The sequence below is a fragment of the Sebastes fasciatus genome, chromosome 2 (assembly GCF_043250625.1).
Source record: "Sebastes fasciatus isolate fSebFas1 chromosome 2, fSebFas1.pri, whole genome shotgun sequence".
NCBI classification, from domain to species: Eukaryota; Metazoa; Chordata; class Actinopteri; order Perciformes; family Sebastidae; genus Sebastes; species Sebastes fasciatus.
The window spans coordinates 34,811,416-34,830,215 of record NC_133796.1 but is presented as its reverse complement, the minus strand read 5'-3'; the positions used below and the strand labels follow the sequence as shown (position 1 = coordinate 34,830,215).

Sequence of the window (18,800 nt, the reverse complement as noted above, 5' to 3'; positions counted from 1 at the left end):
TTTTTCGTTCATCTATATTTTGTTGCCAATTTAATTCATAGGGATTTCACAAACGAGTCTAGGACTACATTCTACCCATGTGTGCAAAATCATTAAATATATCTTCAGACAAAGATATAATCTCATGAACCTCAATGTGTAATTTTTAAGTCTTTGGTGACTTAATTTAAAATGTATAAAACTCCTTTCATACAGCAGATTAGTACAACAAAAAACAGAAATTATGCACCTAACCATCTCGTTCACATTATAGTTAACACCCACAAGTGGTGTTCTCGCTCCAGCACATTACAGTTAAATGACATGTAACTTCATTCAGTCAACACGACTTCTTTCCATAAATACCCTCACAAATGACAACTGAGTACCTAATATCAAGAATAAAATAGATCTAAAGTCTTAAAACAGTGACATATATTTGAAATAATGTGGACATATATTAAAAAGTGCATTGTCGTAGCTTGTCTTAGCCGTTCTACTGAGGGCTATGTCAAGATCTCAGCAGAAAACATTTGGTTTAGTCCACTTGTCAGTCAACAACTCACCTGAAATATCTTTACTTTTCAAGTAATTAATGTGTTGAATTATCTCTTACCTTACCCTGCCATCCTCACCTCTCTTCTCCATCACCGCTCCTAAACTTCATCAAACAGCAGCTTCAACTGCAATCTGCTCACTGCTTTAGTGTATAGAGGTCTACACTGCAGAGTCATGTGGTTACAGATGTCTGGGAGGGGGATAGGCCATGGTAGACAATCATAAGCTACAGTAAAACCTACTTTAAATTCAGAAATAAATAGACAGTCTGTTTGCATAGTCTGGAAGTGATCACTAAGTAGGAAGTCATTCCTCGGAGGGGAAGGGACTCGGGTTGATGTTGCTCCTTCGTGTTGGTGCAGGGGTTTCTGGGCTCTAAAGCTGGTCCTGGATCTGTGCAGGAGGGCATCGTCAGCTCCGAGCACGAGAGGAGAAAACAGCCGCCAATCCGATGGGTCACAGCGGAGAGCAGTGGTTACCTGGAGGAGGAGAAGGATGCAGCCAGGTTAGTTGGTTATGGGTTACATAAAAGGGTAAATCAACAATTATATCTCCTCTTTTTCATTTAGTCACCCACACACTGATCCCAGCAGACACACTCAAACATACACTGACACTGTACATGAGCAAACATACAGAATATATAACTATCTCAACCTGAACCTCATTTGTATTACTTTTAAGGTACTATCCATAGTCAGTGTATTACCTACAGTAGATGACGGTCAGCACGCCCCCAGCTTGGAGAAGCAGACAGGAGTTACCGCACGGAAGCAAAGCAATGTACTGCTGTGGACGGGGTCGGCAGCAAAATGTATTTTAGCCACTTAAAGAAAGGCTCACTTAAAAAAATCTATATAAGTTTAAGTGTACGCTATATTTAGAATGTTTTCACTGCATTACCTTGCCATCAGACAGCCCAGAACAAACAAACTAACTGATCGAGGCAGCGGTAGACCAGCAGCCCTCGTGTTTTGCGAGGTAAAGTTACCGGGTTTTTCCAATGGAGTCTGGTGGCTTTGGCGAGAGCATAGATGGATACAACAGCTTCAGTTCCTCGTAAAAAAAATGCTGTCTGATGGCAAGGTAAGGCGGTGAAAATATTCTAAATATAGCGTACACTTAAACTCCTATAGATTTTTTAGGTGAGCCTTTCTTTTAGGTGGCTAAAATATTTTTTTCTGCTGACCCCCGTTCACAGCAGTACATTAATTTGTTCCCTTGTCGGTACTTCAGTCTGTTTCTCCATACTGGAGGCGTGCCAACCGTCATCTACTGCAGGTAATACACTGACTATGGATAAGTACCTCATACAACCCCACTTCAAAAACACCCAAACTATCCCTGTAAACTTATCTAAACACCTTAACAGGGACAGGAGCTGCAGATTAGCTTCAACTAGAAACATCTGATACATTTATTTATTTTGATGTAATAGTATTTACCAGTATTGTTCCTTTTAAATAACAATATCGTAAAATACAATACATCATATAATAACACAATATAATAAACATAACTCCTCGTATTTGGTTTATTTTGTCTACTATGACTAAATCTCAACTTTTATGGACAATGAACATCCTTTATATTTGGGATATGATTTGGCATATGAATGTTTTTTCTTTCAAAAAAATCATCTGTTTCCACATTATTATAAAGTCCTGATGATGTAACTGATGCAGCGTTACCTCTCTCTCAGGGGCAGATTTGGGTTACTGAGGAAGGACAGCTGCTGCTCCAGACTGCACACACGGAAGGCCAGGTAGCACGAAGACAGGATGAGGAGGATAATACTGACGGAGGAGGACGAAGAGACACACAGTTTAGTTAAATTATGAATCATTACGTTTTAGGATGGTTATGTGGCATTAGACACTGGAATGCTCTGTTGACGTGGAGGTAGAGAGCTGTAATGTCTTTTGATGAACACTGGGAGGCAGCGGTTGACTTTCTGTCAACATTTCACAGCACTTCACTGCCCTTGAACAACACAGTTACAATCTGTTTTAAAGGACAATAGCAGTGTTGTTAAAAATCCTGTTGATCTTTATATTACTGTTGAACATTTTCCAAGCAACAATGTCGTGTTTCAAAGTTTTGAATGTGTCTACTTTCCAAGATAGCCACTGGTTTCAAGTCATTTCTGTACAGTACACATGGTAATACTATTATCTAAAATAAACCTGCACTATAGCACAACACAATGATAACATAACTTTGAGAAGAAATAATAACCTTTTAATCACTCAAGAGTTACTAAATATCAGTGATGCGTGGAGAACCCACGGGTTGGACAGGTTTGGGTGAGCTTACTAGAAAAAATCACCTTATAATATTAGAGTTCGGGCGAGTTTGGGCGAATGAGTGACAAATTGACAAATCAGCGCTCCAAGTTAGTTATTGATAACTTACAGAAATACACACACACCAGCCGTGGTGGTGGCACGGAATGTGTCAAAATGGGGGAATGCGCTGTCAAGAGTTTTTATGGTCATTTCATGAATGCCTGTCTCGTATCACTATTAAATATGAATGCATTTGTGGCTTTATTGTGTATCCTATTTTTAAGCATAAATGTATACAGAGTTTTCCTTGTCATTTCTATGCATTGTAATCTGTGATATACCAGAGAACATGTGTCCTTGACTGAGGGGTCAGGGGTTGCCGTCGGCAATATGACAAACCCTCAGGAGCAGATAAGGATTCATTGCTCTCTCAAGGACACTAAAGCAGAGCGGCTTCACGCCCTCTGGGTGAAGGACAGTCTGATCACGGTGTCGCCCTGCTATGCTAGAGGGCAGGTGGAGTAAGGAGAGCGTGATGCTCACTAAGACAAATTATTTGATGCATTGCAATGAATCTTAATATTTAAGTTAAGTCTCACAGGAGGCAACTTCTTCTTCTGTGGAAAAACATAAACTATAAAGTGCTTTAACAGCTCTGACCCCATGTTGACTGAGTGAATCGCCCACTATTTATATCTCCCTGTTAATGCTCACAGTGTGTGTGTGTGTGTAGCGGTGAGTCAGCTGTTGGAGGAGGCGAAGGTGGCGTTGTTGGTGTCTCTGTATACTCACAGCAGGGTGAAGAACTTGAGCAGCTGGTACTCCATCTGGCCCAGCTCCGCCAGTGGCTCTGATAAAAGACCTCTGTCTGTTTGCAGAGCTCGCTCTGTAACACAAACACACACACACACACACTATAACGTAAAACCATTAACAGTACCTGGCTTGACTGTACTACATGTTTCACTTTTAATAGTGCTGGCCCACCTGTTGGTGTAATGCAGGGCTCGACTATAAGGATTGCCCGGTGGCCCGCGGAAAGTAAAAGTAAATCATGCTAGTAAAGTGGATAGGGGAAGTAGCTAAGGAGTGAGCAATTCCTTCTCATCTCTATTGAGAGTTGCACATGAGCAGTACCGATCGGACACTCGCCAGAAAATGGCGGCGGGTAAAGACAAGTGAGTTTATGAGCTGAAGCGCAAGCGAGCATTTCAGTTATCCTGGAAACAGGAGTTTATTTGGGTGGCGTTAGATGATGTGGGTAAAACTGCAGTTTCATTTACTTATAACTTCTAGTAAATAAAACAATTTGTATTGGGGCAAGTAAAAAATTTACTTTGGGCAAGTAGATATCTTGCCTGACCTAGTAAGTGAAAAAAAAACATAATGTTGAACCCTGTAAAAGTGTGACACTATGCACTTTGAAGCTTGAAAACGAATCACAATATTAAGTCAATCACATTTTTTTATAGAGAATTAAATTATATAACGCGTTAACACAAAACTGGTATCATATGAAACTAGAAAACCTGAAGAATCCATTGGTACCAACCATGTCATACTAGCTTGTTGGAAAGGAGGTTAAATATAACGCTCCAAACTTTAGCTAAATTTTTGGCCATTTAAAGCTAGTGTGGAGATACTGCCGTCCTATGAAACTAGAAAACCTAAGAAATCCATTGGTATCAACCATGTCATACTTGTGAAGGAGACTAAGTAACGCTCCAAACTTGCGCTACATTTTGGTGAGGAAAAACTGGCGTGGCCATTTTCAAAAGGGGTCCCTTGACCTCTGACCTCAAGATATGTGAATGAAAATGGGTTCTATGGGTACCCACGAGTCTCCCCTTTACAGACATGCCCACTTTAGGATAATCACATGCAGTTTGGGGCAAGTCATAGTCAAGTCAGCACACTGACACACCGACAGCTGTTGTTGCCTGTTGGGCTGCAGTTTGACATGTTATGATTTGAGCATATTTTTTATGCTAAATGCAGTACCTGTGAGGGTTTCTGGACAATATTTGTCATTGTTTTGTGTTGTTAATTGATTTCCACTAACAAATATCTACATACATTTGCATGAAACAGCATATTTGCCCACTCCCATGTCGATAAGAGTATTAAATACTTGATAAATCTCCCTTTAAGATACATTTTTCAACAGGGAAAAAAATGTGCGATTAATTTCCAATTAACTATAGACAATCATGCGATTAATTGCGATTAAATATTTCAATCGATTGACAGCCCTAATAAATATAATTTGATACATAGCTAAGGCTCCTGTAATTGTAAAAAAAAAAAAGAGACATTTTAGATTATTTGCATTTTGTACTAAAACCCAGAAAGAAATTCTGAGAAAGTATGAAATGATAAAACCTGAAAACAGTTTCTGCACATTTTATTTTAAAGGACGAATAAATAAAGAATCTTATGCTGTTTTTTCATTCAATGTTCATTTTAAATATTGCAAATAGTGAACACTATATAGTCTGAATCGTACAAAACCACGAGCTGACTATCCCCCGACGTCTCTACAATGATTGTATGTTAGTCGATATCTATATGTGTGTGTGTATTTGTGTGTGATGTAAAGCTACTATAATACAGGTGCTGACTCTAGTAGGCATACATCTTTTAATTACATTATTTCCCAGCTTTCCCCTCCACATGTGAGCTGTGATGAAAATGTACACAAAAGCTCGCGCTGATCAAATATCCCACATGTAACAGAGAACAGTATTAATGTAGGTTAGTATTGAGAAATGATCTGTCAGCATGCAGCCGTTAAACTGTTCTCAGACAACTCTGACAGCAGACATTGTTTGTGATAATCTCTACTTAATCTGCATCCGCCCCAAAAGCTTTTTAATACAAACCCCCACACAATTTAATCTCCATTTGGAGCTTGATGTGTCGTTGCGTAAGAGAGATGTTGCCATCCAAAAGCAATTACTCTCTTTCTTTCTACTCTCTCACACACAGACACAGGAAATTCAAATGAAATGAAAACTTAGAAACACACACACACACACACACAAACATCTGCATCCAGACAACTGAACTCATTCATGTCTCACAGTATGAATATGATTTGACAATAACAAACGATTATTTTGACTGATATTGCAATTGAAATATGAGAGGGAATTATCATTTTTATATCATTATTCTCATTTTCATTGAAAAACATTAAAATGATTATGGTGTGATTTTTGGGGGGATCTGTACCAAACAAAGAGTTTTTTTCTACATGTTTGCAGCACCACAATATTTCATTTAAAATGGTGTTTTCACACATTTCAACTTTAACAAATATTGTGCCTCCTGCGATTCAAAATTTGCAGTAGACCATATTGCGATTTTGATAAGATTTTGATTAATTGTGCAGCCCTACCTCGGTTCACTGACTCGCTATTTCATCTGGTCAGACAACAAACTGTCAATCAATTAAAATAGTTAATCATCAAATGTACCTTAAAGGGAGATTTGTCAAGTATTTAATACTCTTATCAACATGGGAGTGGGCTAATATGCTGTTTTATGCAAATGTATGTATATATTTATCATTGGAAATCAATTAACAACACAAAACAATGACAAATATTGTCCAGAAACCCTCACAGGTACTGCATTTAGCATAAGAAATATGCTCAAATCATAACATGGTAAACTGCAGCCCAACAGGCAACAACAGCTGTCAGTGTGTCAGTGTGCTGACTTGACTATGACTTGACCCAAACTGTATGTGATTATCATAAAGTGGGCATGTCTGTAAAGGGGAGACTCGTGGGTACCCATAGAACCCATTTTAATTCACATATCTTGAGGTCAGAGGTCAAGGGACCCCTTTGAAAATGACCATGACAGTTTTTGCACGCCAAACTTTTGCATAAGTTTGGAGCGTTATTTAACCTCCTTTGTGACAAGATTCCTGAGGTTTTCTAGTTTCATATGATACTAGTATCTTCACTCTAGCTTTAAAACTGAGCCCTCTACAATCTCCCAAAGATTGATTGCATTAATGCGTTAAAGAAATTACTGGCATTAAAACAAATTTGACAGCCTGACTTATTACATATAAAACTCTTCATGGATTCTAACATAATTACTTTGCAGAACTCATATTCCCCCACGTACACATTACTACCCAAACTTCTTAAGATTAATAAGCAATCTATTGCTGGCAGCATTTTCTTATCACGCTCCACCACTGTGGAACACTTTACCTTGACCAATCAGAGAGGAAAACAATATTGAGATTTTTTAATTAATTGTTTATAAATGATTTCCCCCCTTGTCTTGAGTTGAATTGTGTCATTTCTATTTTGTTCAGGTTTAGTTGCTTATTTTCAGCCTTTTACTGTCAATAAGAAATAATAAATGGATGCATTTTACGCTGTCATTATCTTTGATAATTGTCTTCTTTCTTCTTTTTTTCGAAGTGTATTGAAACACTATGTGATTTTACACTCAAAATAAACTTACTCACAGTTTGGTGGACCATAACTAAAATGCCCACAGGCTGATTTCTCTTCAAATTGGATATTGATTAAAGTCCTGCAGGACGCTGATATCCACAGAGTTGAAAACTGAAAGTGTCAACAAATAACTGATTTAACACTGAAGTATTTCACAGTGAGGTTTTCTTATCACACAAGGTAGGATTTTTGTCGTAATATCTGCAGTTGTATAACACAGATTTCAGAACAGTGTTAATCACAAGCAGAAAGCCGATTCTAAACTGCTTTTGAATATGAACTACTTCTGAGGTGCAGATTGATTTACCTCTACTAGCTATAGACGGTAGTAACCAGTGATGGGGATATTTCTCACAATAGACACTCATACTGTAAGCCATACCAACACGGATAGATGTATCACCTTCCAGCGGCTGCTCTGATTTGAAGGGTGCGTCTACGGCGCTCAGGCTGCTGGTGGAGGTCCCCAGCAGGTCAGGAAGGGAGGACGACACAGACACCACTGAGGGTTTCCTTCTCCACTTTAACACTGATGGGAATTCATCAACCACTGGGAACTCGTCTGGAACCGGGAACTCGTCCTGTGGCACAGAGGAAAGAGGAGAATGTGTTGGAAAGACGGCCATCAAACTGCAATAGATAGTGATCTAAATTAAAGAAGCCTGTCAGCACACAAGTTCATCTAAACATGAGGTAGCAAAAAATCACCTTATAATGCAGTGTTTTTTACATTGATTTCAAAGTCTTGCTTGGCAACTATTTTGATATTCGATTAAATCGGTTTGACTATTTTAAAAAAAATTTTTAAGTCAAAATCCTCTGATTCCAGCTTCTTCAATATGAATATTTTCTGGTTTCTTTACTCCTCTATGAAAGTTAACTGAATATCTTTGAGTTGTGGACAAAACAAGACATTTAGGGACGTCATCTTGAGCTTTGGGAAACACTGATCAACATTTTTCACCATTTTCTGACATTTTATAGACCAAACAACTCACTGATTAATCGAGAAAATAATCAACACATTAAACGATTGATTAAAATAATCGTTAGTTGCAGCCCTAAGTTGTTAATAAATAAATTTGTGGTGGGAAAGTTGTCAAACAATCCAACACATCATTGGGATATTTCTCAACCTGGCAGCCCAAAAGTTGTTCTAGTTAATGGCTTATAAATGATAGTAAATTGTTCATTCAATCTATTCATTCTAAAACTTTGAAGGCCTGTCAACTAAACCCTATGGAAGCTACAATGTAAAGAGACATTTAGCAAGGTGGAAAAATATTCTTGATAGTTGGAATATTTCTGCATTTACGTCTTAAAGGAGCAGTGTGTAAGATTTGGCGGCATCTAGTGGTGTGGTTTCAGATTGCAACCAACTGAAACTTCTACGGTGTGCCAAGCGTGTAGGAGAACTACGGTGACCGACTCAAAGACATGACAACGCTAATGTCCCCATCTAGAGCCAGTGTTTGATTTGTCCGTTCTGGGCTACTGTAGAAACATGGCGGCCGGCTCCCTATGTAGATATAAACGGCTCATTCTAAGGTAACGAAAACACAACGATTCATATTTTCAGGTGATTATACACTACAGAAAACGTACTTATTAATATTATATTACAGTTCTGCCAATAGATCCCCCTAAGATTCAAGATATCTCAACATTTTTCTGTTTGAGTGGATCAAAGCTCTATGAATCCTCTATGGAATATGCTGGCAACATGAACAAACACCCCTTTTTTCTTTGAATACTTTCAGTCTAGATTAGAGCGTGATTAAGGACGAGCATGTTAACAGAACCTAATTATTACTTAATACAAAAGCTGTTCTGTCGCAGAGTGGCCTAATGTGCACACACACACACGCACACACACACACAAACACGCACGCACGCACGCACGCACGCACGCACGCACGCACGCACGCACGCAAGCACGCACACACACAAGGTGACTCCACAGAGCTCTCTGATAGCATCTTGCCGACTCGGGGGATAATTCACTGAAAGACTGCAGCAGCTGCAGCAGAATGATGTATTGATACTGCCTTCAGGTGAGGGGTAGTTGTAAGTGAGAGTTGTCAGAGGCCTTTAGACCGACATGAAACACGACTAGGAAACATTAAAGTCATTTTACTGCCTCTGGATGACCAGGTGTTGCAGTTTCACCCACTTTGATCTTTATACATTTATGATGGTTTATGATAAACATGTCTTCACTGACCAGCGATAAGGTCGGCTCCTCCATGAACTGCTTCAAGCTCAGACTCTTCCCATTGACCTGGAGAGGGAAAAATAAATCACCTCTTTAACTGACATGTACACCACACAGTATATACTGTAGACTAATGTTGCATTCACACCAAGAGCGAAGCAAATTTTTGCCTCACTTTACTCGTGCGAGTTGTACCGCTGATATCATTTGTGTTCATTTGCACCACACACGTCGGAGAGGAGAAGGGGCTCGTCTCCATAGAGAACAACTTTGCTTTCTGTTAAATTTGCCATCAACCATGGAAGAAATAACCACCGTTGCTGCTTTGTACATGTTGTGGAAGTCCCAAATATGTCGGAAAACCAAACGCCGTTGTGCCTGGGTTCATAATATCACCGGCGGTATGAACCCAAAATAAACAGATTGTGCTGAGATTTAATTGCAATAAACGGACCAAAAAGATGCCGAAATAACTACATAATGATGTTGATTTGTAAAAAGTCTGAATTCATGCTTTGTCAGGTCTGTCTGCAAGACGACAAACAAATAACATTTAAATTACTTGTTTTCTGAAGTTCGGAGTTCGGATGGATCAGTGCCAGGCTATGCAGCTGCTCAATCAAAACTCAACATAAAGTCATCTAGGCATAAATATACGGCAGTGATGTTGTTTATTATACCATAGACAGTCTGTGGTTTACACACATACATTTATACACAGAGTCTTGTCCGGTCTCTCTACAAATATGATGTACTATGGTAGCTCTGGGTGACCACAGACTGCTACAATATTTTTTTCCTCCATTTCTGATTCAATGTCAGGACGTCAGGAGGAGAAACTAAATTTTGCAACACAGCGCCGTGCAAATTTCTCACTCAAGTTGAAATATTTCAACACCCGCGAATGACGCAAATTTGGGGTATTTGCCCGGTGCAAATTTGCGTATATTCGCCTCTTTGCATTGTCTTTGTATGTAATCACGCAGTGCGAAAAGTTTGTTTCGCGCTTGGTGTGAACATACCGTAAATGAGTATCATGCATGTGTGTCCTCTGACCTGTAGGTGTGTGCAGATCCTGCGGAGGACGTCATATACACTGTCTCTTGATAGCAGAGATACAAATACATACTGAGGAAAGAAAAAAGAGAAAGAGTGATGTAAAAATGCTGTTGATATTCTGTTTATAATGCTGTCTTAATATTATATATAATAGTCCCTTGAAACTATTCTGAATTTATCCATACACATAAAAATGTTTATAACGTACAATTTGAGCTCATTTAAAGTTCTGATTCTCTCAAATGTTTATTCATACAGTTGGAAAGAGAGTCTACTAAACAACATGGATAAGCTACTGTATATACTCAGCTTTTCATTTATCACCAAAATGAGGTTATACGAGAGCTGATATTAAACTTTGACGAGCCCTGAGGGGGAAACTAAATAAAGAAATAGATGAAGATTTTCTGTTTCCCGTTGCAGCCTGCCTTTGCAAATATCATTGAAATATCAGCTCCACAAAATCAAACATGCGTTATTAGAACGGTCTGTTCATGTTGTTAGTATACAATCAGTGCATTCAGGCATGTAGGGAGGTGTTTGAATATTGCATTTGCAGCCATACCAAGCTTATAATAATACATTAACAATTAATAGGTAAGAGTACAGATTTGATAGAAATAATTTGGGACGAACAACACTTCAGGGATTTATTATCTGAAGCACAAAGAGGATATTTTTCTCATCACATTTTTGTTCCGGTTTATTCTTTCATGAAAAATTATGAATGACAGGTCAGCGGCGGCTTACCCAAATATCCCTCTGACCTGGAAAAATATCACTGTTATCTAAAATACGTGGTGTGTGTTCACTTTATCAGTTGTTTTTGTCCTGTTGTATCTATCCCGACACAGTCAAGGAGCGGAATGAACTGAAAAAATACTATTAAATACAACTGAATTTTGTTGTTACAGACATGAGCTGTGAACTTTTAACCTCATAAACACTAGAACCATCCTCAGTCATGTTTAGCAGTATGGTTGTACTGTACAGAGCCAAGTATGAGAGCATGGTTATGTAACGCATATTACACAATCACACAGACATACTGTATATGGTGAAGGATATTTGCCCTTGCACAGTATGAGACATACCGTCCAGATGCTATATATCTCACATGCTTTGACAAAGGTTGTTGCTTTAATCTGAGCTGCTGTGTTGGCCAGAGAATCAGACTCTCTGCAGTTTGTTCAGTGGCTCCCAACCTTTTTCCTTAAAGGACTCCTTTTCTGTCATTGAGTAAACTGATAACCCCTGACTAAGTGACATATTCTATGAATATTTCATATTATATTCAATACATAACAATAACAGAACAGAACAACTGATAAACTGTACAGTTAAACCCAAAAAATAATGCAATAACTGCAGGAAGTTTGTGTAAAACGAGTGATTTGGATGAATTTTGAGCAGATTATTTCCTGTGAATATTGCATCGGAGATGAGTTTTCTTGTTATTTTTAGGAACTTTTAATACAATTCTCTCTCTGCTTTATGTATTTTTTTTAAATTCTTAACAATCATTCATACTTAATAGGCTTCAAATTCAGTGTTTTCTTCACCTGCAGGCTTGGCCATCGTTCTATCAGCTCTTTGGTTGTTTTAACTGCATATTTTCTAATTCAGGCTGTTTAGCAGAGAGTGAAGGCTCTGTGAATATAACTTGTGTTCAGGTCTTCACCGTGCCCTTATCCGGTTTATATCTTAAATAATAATCTAAACTTTAAAAATAACAATTCCATTTAGTTTTCTTCACAGAAATGAATGAAATGCTGAGATATAGGCCGACTGTATATTTAAAAAAAAAAGTTGTCATACAGTCTTTAAAATCAAGAAGGCCTCACGACCCCCCCTGAAGATTTGGTGACTCCTAGTGGGGGTCGGGACCCCCAGGTTGGGAACCAGTGGGTTAGAATATACAGTAGTTGTGTAATATTTCACTTCTGAGGGGATCTCAGCAGTATGCCAACCTCAGACCAATTAGTGTTTTGTACAAATGGATATGTAAACAACTATTTTACACAGCTGGGTTGTGCTTAGACTGGCTGAGCTAACATAATGTAACTTTAAATAGAGAACGAGAGGGGAAGCATGTGACCATTTAAAGGTGAAGACAGACACCATATCTGAAGACTACTGCTGAGACAATTTGCATTGATCTGGAAAATTAAGTGTTATCTAATGCACACCTAATAGACCTCAGTGCTTATAGTATGTTAACCCTTTTGCATTTATCTGGCAAAAAATCAGCCCATCACTCTCTTTATTAATAATTAATGACTTGGGTTATGAATAAATGATGTCTGCTGGACCAGGTGCAATACACATGTACAGTATGTGTATGTATATATGAGTGTATAGTGGAGTGTATGAATGTCTGAGGAGCACCTAAAAATGTGCTATTTCTGAAGTGTGTCTGCATGTTATGTGTGTGCTACCACTAGGAACATGTAGAATATTCTGTAATTTATTTCCTTATAAAGCAAAAAGACTCTTTTTGATAAATCACTGGCTTTGAATACTTATTTGTGCACTCAATAAACAAATTAAATTTCCTTAGTTGAGTCATTTGTGCCCTCACATTACCAAACTTACATTCAAATTTCTTAATTTTCTCTTTTGTCTTTGTGGATGGTGCAATGCAAAATATACCTACTGGGCTAACATCACATAGAGTTTCATGTATTTACAATACTGACAGGTAAGCCTACTTGAAGATACAAAACCTACTGTAGGTGTCACCATGTGCTAAAGTTAGCTTGCTGGCTATCATGTCGGGGTCTGAACGGAAGGTGAAAACCCCACTTGACGACAGGCTGAGTCTGATGTGACAGAAAGTTAAGAAGCCCCTCTGAACGTGGCCGTAATGGTGGAAAAACCCTTCACTCCGTTGCGCTGCCAGGCTGGGACTCCACTCTGCTTCTATCTATAGCATGCTGTTGTTTTTTCCATCACACCCTCTCGTGGAAAATACAGCCACGCTGCGCTAATCAGCACAAGTATTTTAATTCACAGCGACTGTGATGGAAGTGTTCACCTTCTGGCCCGTGTCTGTGGTGATAGCCAAGCCATTGGGCACGAGGCCCGCTGTTTTGTGCTTCTTCACCAGCCTCACAGAAACGACAGGGATAGCCACCTAAAGAAGATGGAAAATGTCATTTACAAGAAGACACACGATGATGAGGAAATTATAGGAAAGATAAAAAACACCAGTGTGATTTGAGTGAATGATGGCAGGGAAATACACTCTGGAAACCCCCCCTGGAGAAAATCAGTAGTGGACATGAAACGTGTCTTATTTCAGTCAGAATGTGAGGAATGCAGTCTGAATAAGTAGCTTATTGTCACTCAGATGTCAGGAGAGGTTTGGTTTCAAGGAAATGAAGGAAAAGGAACAGTGCACAACATCAGAGGGAAAATCACATAACTGGTTCAGGTTAAAGGTTCAATAAGTCTACCTCCTGGTATATAATTTCCCAGTGCAGACATAAACAGAGAGAATTAGGACTGTGACACTGAGAGTCAGCCCGTAATCCTGAATGACTTTCAGTCAAATAATTTGTCAAGCTGTCCAATCAGCTTGTCAGATTGTGACTGGGAGACACTGGGTTCATGTTTGTCAGTCAGTTTCAGTTCATTAAGCTGTCTGTCAGTCTTTCGTACCTTGATGTCCTTGCCGAAGAGGTTGGCATAGAAACACAGCCAGTTTCTGGAAATGTAGAGCCGGCCTTGTAGGAGAATATCTCTGAGAAGAGCACAGGAGTACACTGAGAACACAAGAGACAGAAACAGAAACTTTTTTTTATCTTAGTCTTTCAAAAACTGTAAACTGGATAAAGAAAAACATACAGGCTTATCGAAACAAAGTCTCCAAACCCTCCTACTGTCTCACCGGCATTTTGTTGCAAATAGTATCAAAGTTTATGGTAAACCAGGTTGAACTGTGCAAACAGAGGAATTCATAGTGTGCCGAAGAAGTTGGTCATACTGAAAGTGCTTCTGAGATTAACCAGATAGCAGAACTGAAGCAGGAAGAACTAAAGCTGGACACCGTGCCAAGTAAAGTAAATAAAAAGCAGAAAATAAATAGTGACTATACGCTGCAATTTTACTTTTGTACTTTTTACTTTACTTTTCCGTTTGTTCTATAGAGATTTGGTATGAAAGTACAGATGCTGTTGTTGAAGATGCAGCACCAGTAGCACATTAAAGCTGCTGATAACTTCTAGTACTTTGTACAGATACTGAAAATCATTAGATATTTTGCATCTTCAGTGGTGGAATGTAACTAAATATTTGTACTTTACTTGAATATTTCCATTTTGTGCTATTTTATTCTTCTACTCCTCTACATCTCAGAGGGAAATATTGTACTTTTACTCCACTACATTTATTTAATACTCATAGTTACTTTTTTTTTTTACATAAAAACACATGTTATGCTTATATTATAGGATGCAGAACTATACTAATATTCTACCCAGTAGTTTACAACTGAAATTGGCTCAACATTGATGAACTACAACATTAAAATGTTACATTACAACATTAAAAATGACAACTTAAAAATGCTCATTAGTGAAAACAGTCATTCTGCATAATGAGTACTTTATTTTTGATACTTTAAGTAAATTTGGCTGCTAATACTCCTGTACTTTTACTTAAAGGTGCAGTGTGCAGGATCTGACGGTATCTAGTGGTGAGGTGACGACACTGCAACCAACTGAAGCCTCTCCCGTGTGCCAAGTGTGTAGAGGAACTACGGTGGTCGACGCGAAAAAGGCAAATGGCCCTCTCTAGAGTCTGTTGTAGTGTAGGTCATTTGGAGCAGAGTCAGTGCGTAGAGTATGTGTGTACTTATAGTGAGTGGTGAAGTAAGAGCGAGAGAGAGCGGCGGCAACGGCAGCAAGTAATGTTATCGACTCCGGCTCAAGCAGGGAAAGTCAACAGTGTTTGGTTTGTCCGTTCTGGGCTACTGTAGAAACATGGCGGATGCTGTGAAGAGGATATAAACGGCTCATTCTAAGGTAATGAAAACACGACGACTCTTATCATCAGGTGTTTATACACTAAAGAAAACATACCTATTAATATTATATTCCATTTCTGCCAATAGATCCCCCCCAAATGTTACGCACTGGTCCTTTAAGTAACATTTTAAATTCAGGACTTGTACTTGGTATTTCTACTTTCACTTACGTAAAGGATCTGAATACTTCTTGCACCACTGACAAACTTACATGTTTCCAGTGTTTCCACCACAATGTTACTATAGTCTGGTGTAAAAGCCTAATAAACAGAATTTAGACTGTATAGATTCTGTAACATGACACCCCCATCATCTGCCTTAATGTTACGAAAACCTTTTTCCTTTATGTAGCTTCCATTATAATAATATTGGATCACATTTGTGTTGCAACTAAGGAATCATTATTGATTATCTTTCTGACAAATAAGTTAATCATTTAGCCTTACAGTGTCCAGAGCCAAAAGTGACGTCTTAAAATTGCTAACGGGCCAAAACCCAAAGATGTATTGAATTCATAACTCAGATATAAAACAGAAAATCAGTACATCCCCACAAATTGAAAAGCTGCAACATGGGACATTTGGAATGACTAGGGGATTTATCAATCATCTAAAGTGGTGGCGATTAATTTCTGTCGATTGACCAATTGATTAATCGACTTATGTCAACTCTAGATCACATCAACAGCCAATATCTGACAGGCTAATATCAGTCTCATACTGTCACTGTACATTGCATGAAGAGCTACTTAGTAGGGCTGCAACTAACAATTATTTTCATTGTGGATTAATCTGTGGATTATTTTCTCGATTATTCCTATGGTCTATAAAATGTCAGAAAATGGTGAAAAATGTCTATCAGTGTTTCCCAAAGCCCAAGATGACATCCTCAAATGTCTTGTTTTATCCACAACTCAGAGATATTCAGTTTACTGTCATAGAGGAAGAAAGAAACCAGAAAATATTCACATCTAAGAAGCTGGAATCAGAGAATTTAGACTTTTTTTTTCTTAAAAAATTACTTAAACTGATTAATCGATTATCAAAATAGCTGGCAATCAATTTAATAGTTGACAACTAATCGATTAATCGTTGCAGCTCTACTAAATAGAGTACAAATACAAGTCCAAATGCATCACGGGTAAATCATAGTGAGGCTGAAGCATGACACGTCCAAGAATATTAACAAGTTGATTAGTAAAAAAAAGATTCCTTGTGGTAAAAAGCACAGTACCTTTCATGAGGATCTCATCCTTGGGCACACACTGGAACAGTTTGTGGTACTGCGAGTTGTACTTGCTGACAGTCTGTGCAGAGGGACAGGGCAGAGTCATGAGCAGCTCCTTGGCGGACCGGCCTGCCTGCACGGCCCCACCGGCAACACCGGCCACTCCGCCACCACCGGCCACTCTGGCTCCGCTCGCCGCAGACACCACCCTCTCCCTCAGAGGACGCGAGCTCTGCACCAGGCTCAGCACGTTGGCACCGTACACACACACACACTCGCGCACATCCAAGGCCTGGAGCAACCCGCTGCAAGACACACACTGTGCCCCCTGTCGCCGGTCAGTACGGGGCACCGAGATGGAAGACTTGTCTACCGCTAAGTCTACATGCACCTACAAACACACAAACACACACACCAGGCTCTAATGTGTACACCTACACACACACATTCACTACTAATACAGAGTTACAGCAGCAACGCCTCAGTTTACAGCCACTGAGCTCTTTTCCCTGAAAGTACAAGGCTCCCTTTCTCTGTCTCAAATACACCTCCAGTGACTCTACACTTTGCAGCACCCGGCTGACACCCTCCCTCTCCTCCTGCCTCCTTCACACACATACACACACTCTGCCCTTCATCACTCTGAGCTGAAAAAAACAACACACACACACACACACACACACACACACACACACACACACACACAGGTACTCCTCACTACTCTCACTCACTTGAAGCCCTTTCTTTCTCTGCCTTTGCCTTTCCCTCTATCTGTCAGTTTGCCTCTCTGTGAGAACTAAAAGTCCTCACTTTTCAAAGAAAATCATAGATTTTCCTCCCATCTGAACAACAAGAGGTCTTATTCATTCCCCGCTCTCCTCCCTCACTGCTCAAACTCACCTCCAAGCTCTAGATATCTCTGCCGCCACACTATCTTTCCCTTATTTTTCCTGCCCTGTCCTGCATCTCGTCTATCTTCCCTTCGACTCGTATCAGCTCAGTTTGTCTCAGTTGTCTTGCGGCTCCTGTTTTTGTCTTTCTATTAATAGCTCGTGCTAGAGCAGCTCCTGTCCTCAGGAGTATGGCGCTTTACAATAGGTTACAGTAACGCAGAGGGCTCGATCACCACCGAGGGGAAAGCCCAGAGTTAATCTGTTGACCTGTTAAAATCATTTGATAACTGAATTCATAGGTGATATGGTATTAGATGATTAGTTTGTGATGTGGTTGTATTATTTCCACTCGATAATGTGGAGGCTGTTTCTAATGTGACTCATATCAAGGCTGAAATTTTGAGAAATGTCTGGAGGACACTGGCCAGGATTGCAGCAAATCTACACGAAGTAATGTAGGATTATACAGCACTGCTGAGCTTGTCAATAAACATATGATAATGTGTTCTCAGTTCGGTTTCATATGTTGAGTCTAAAATCTTTCAATAATAACTGAGCTTGAGAAATCTCACACTAGTGGGGGGGTAAGCAGGAAACATTTGGTCATTTCTCACACATTTATAAAGGCAGCATGTTAGTTAGCTTGTTAGCATGCCATCATGTATGATTCAGATTACATAAATAAATTAGGGCTGTCAATTGATTAAAATCAATTATCTGTTCAAAATGTACCAAAAGGGGAGATTTGTCAAGTATTTAATACTCTTATCAACATGGGAGTGGGCAAATATGCTGCTTTAGGCAAATGTATGTATATATTTATTATTAGAAAACAATTAACAACACAAAACTTGTCCAGAAACCCTCACAGGTACTGCATTTAGCATAAAAAATATGCTCAAATCATAACATGGCAAACTGCAGCCCAACAGGCAACAACAGCTGTCAGTGTGTCAGTGTGCTGACTTGACTGACTTGCCCCAAAACTGCATGTGATTATCATGAAGTGGGCATGTCTGTAAAGGGGAGACTCGTGGGTACCCATAGAACCCGTTTTCATTCACATAT

At 39.2% G+C, this 18,800-nt stretch overlaps 1 protein-coding gene across 12 annotated transcripts in view; it reads right to left on the bottom strand.

Annotated features, from left to right (window-relative positions):
* gramd2aa (GRAM domain containing 2Aa) overlaps positions 1-18,800 on the bottom strand; it is a 47,362-nt gene continuing 28,562 nt past the window's right edge. For 5 of the 12 annotated variants that reach the window (XM_074621378.1, XM_074621386.1, XM_074621422.1 and 2 more), the window contains exons 4-12: positions 16,846-17,230; positions 14,247-14,350; positions 13,621-13,719; positions 10,581-10,652; positions 9,534-9,590; positions 7,713-7,890; positions 3,618-3,711; positions 2,229-2,333; positions 1-1,016 (exon numbers count right to left, since the gene is read on the bottom strand). In XM_074621378.1, the coding sequence (XP_074477479.1) occupies positions 1,013-1,016; positions 2,229-2,333; positions 3,618-3,711; positions 7,713-7,890; positions 9,534-9,590; positions 10,581-10,652; positions 13,621-13,719; positions 14,247-14,350; positions 16,846-17,230 (1,098 nt within the window). In that variant the 3' untranslated portion in view covers positions 1-1,012. The remainder of the gene's footprint in view (positions 1,017-2,228; positions 2,334-3,617; positions 3,712-7,712; positions 7,891-9,533; positions 9,591-10,580; positions 10,653-13,620; positions 13,720-14,246; positions 14,351-16,845; positions 17,231-18,800) is intronic. The other 7 variants (XM_074621437.1, XM_074621447.1, XM_074621463.1 and 4 more) reach the window with 2 other exon arrangements.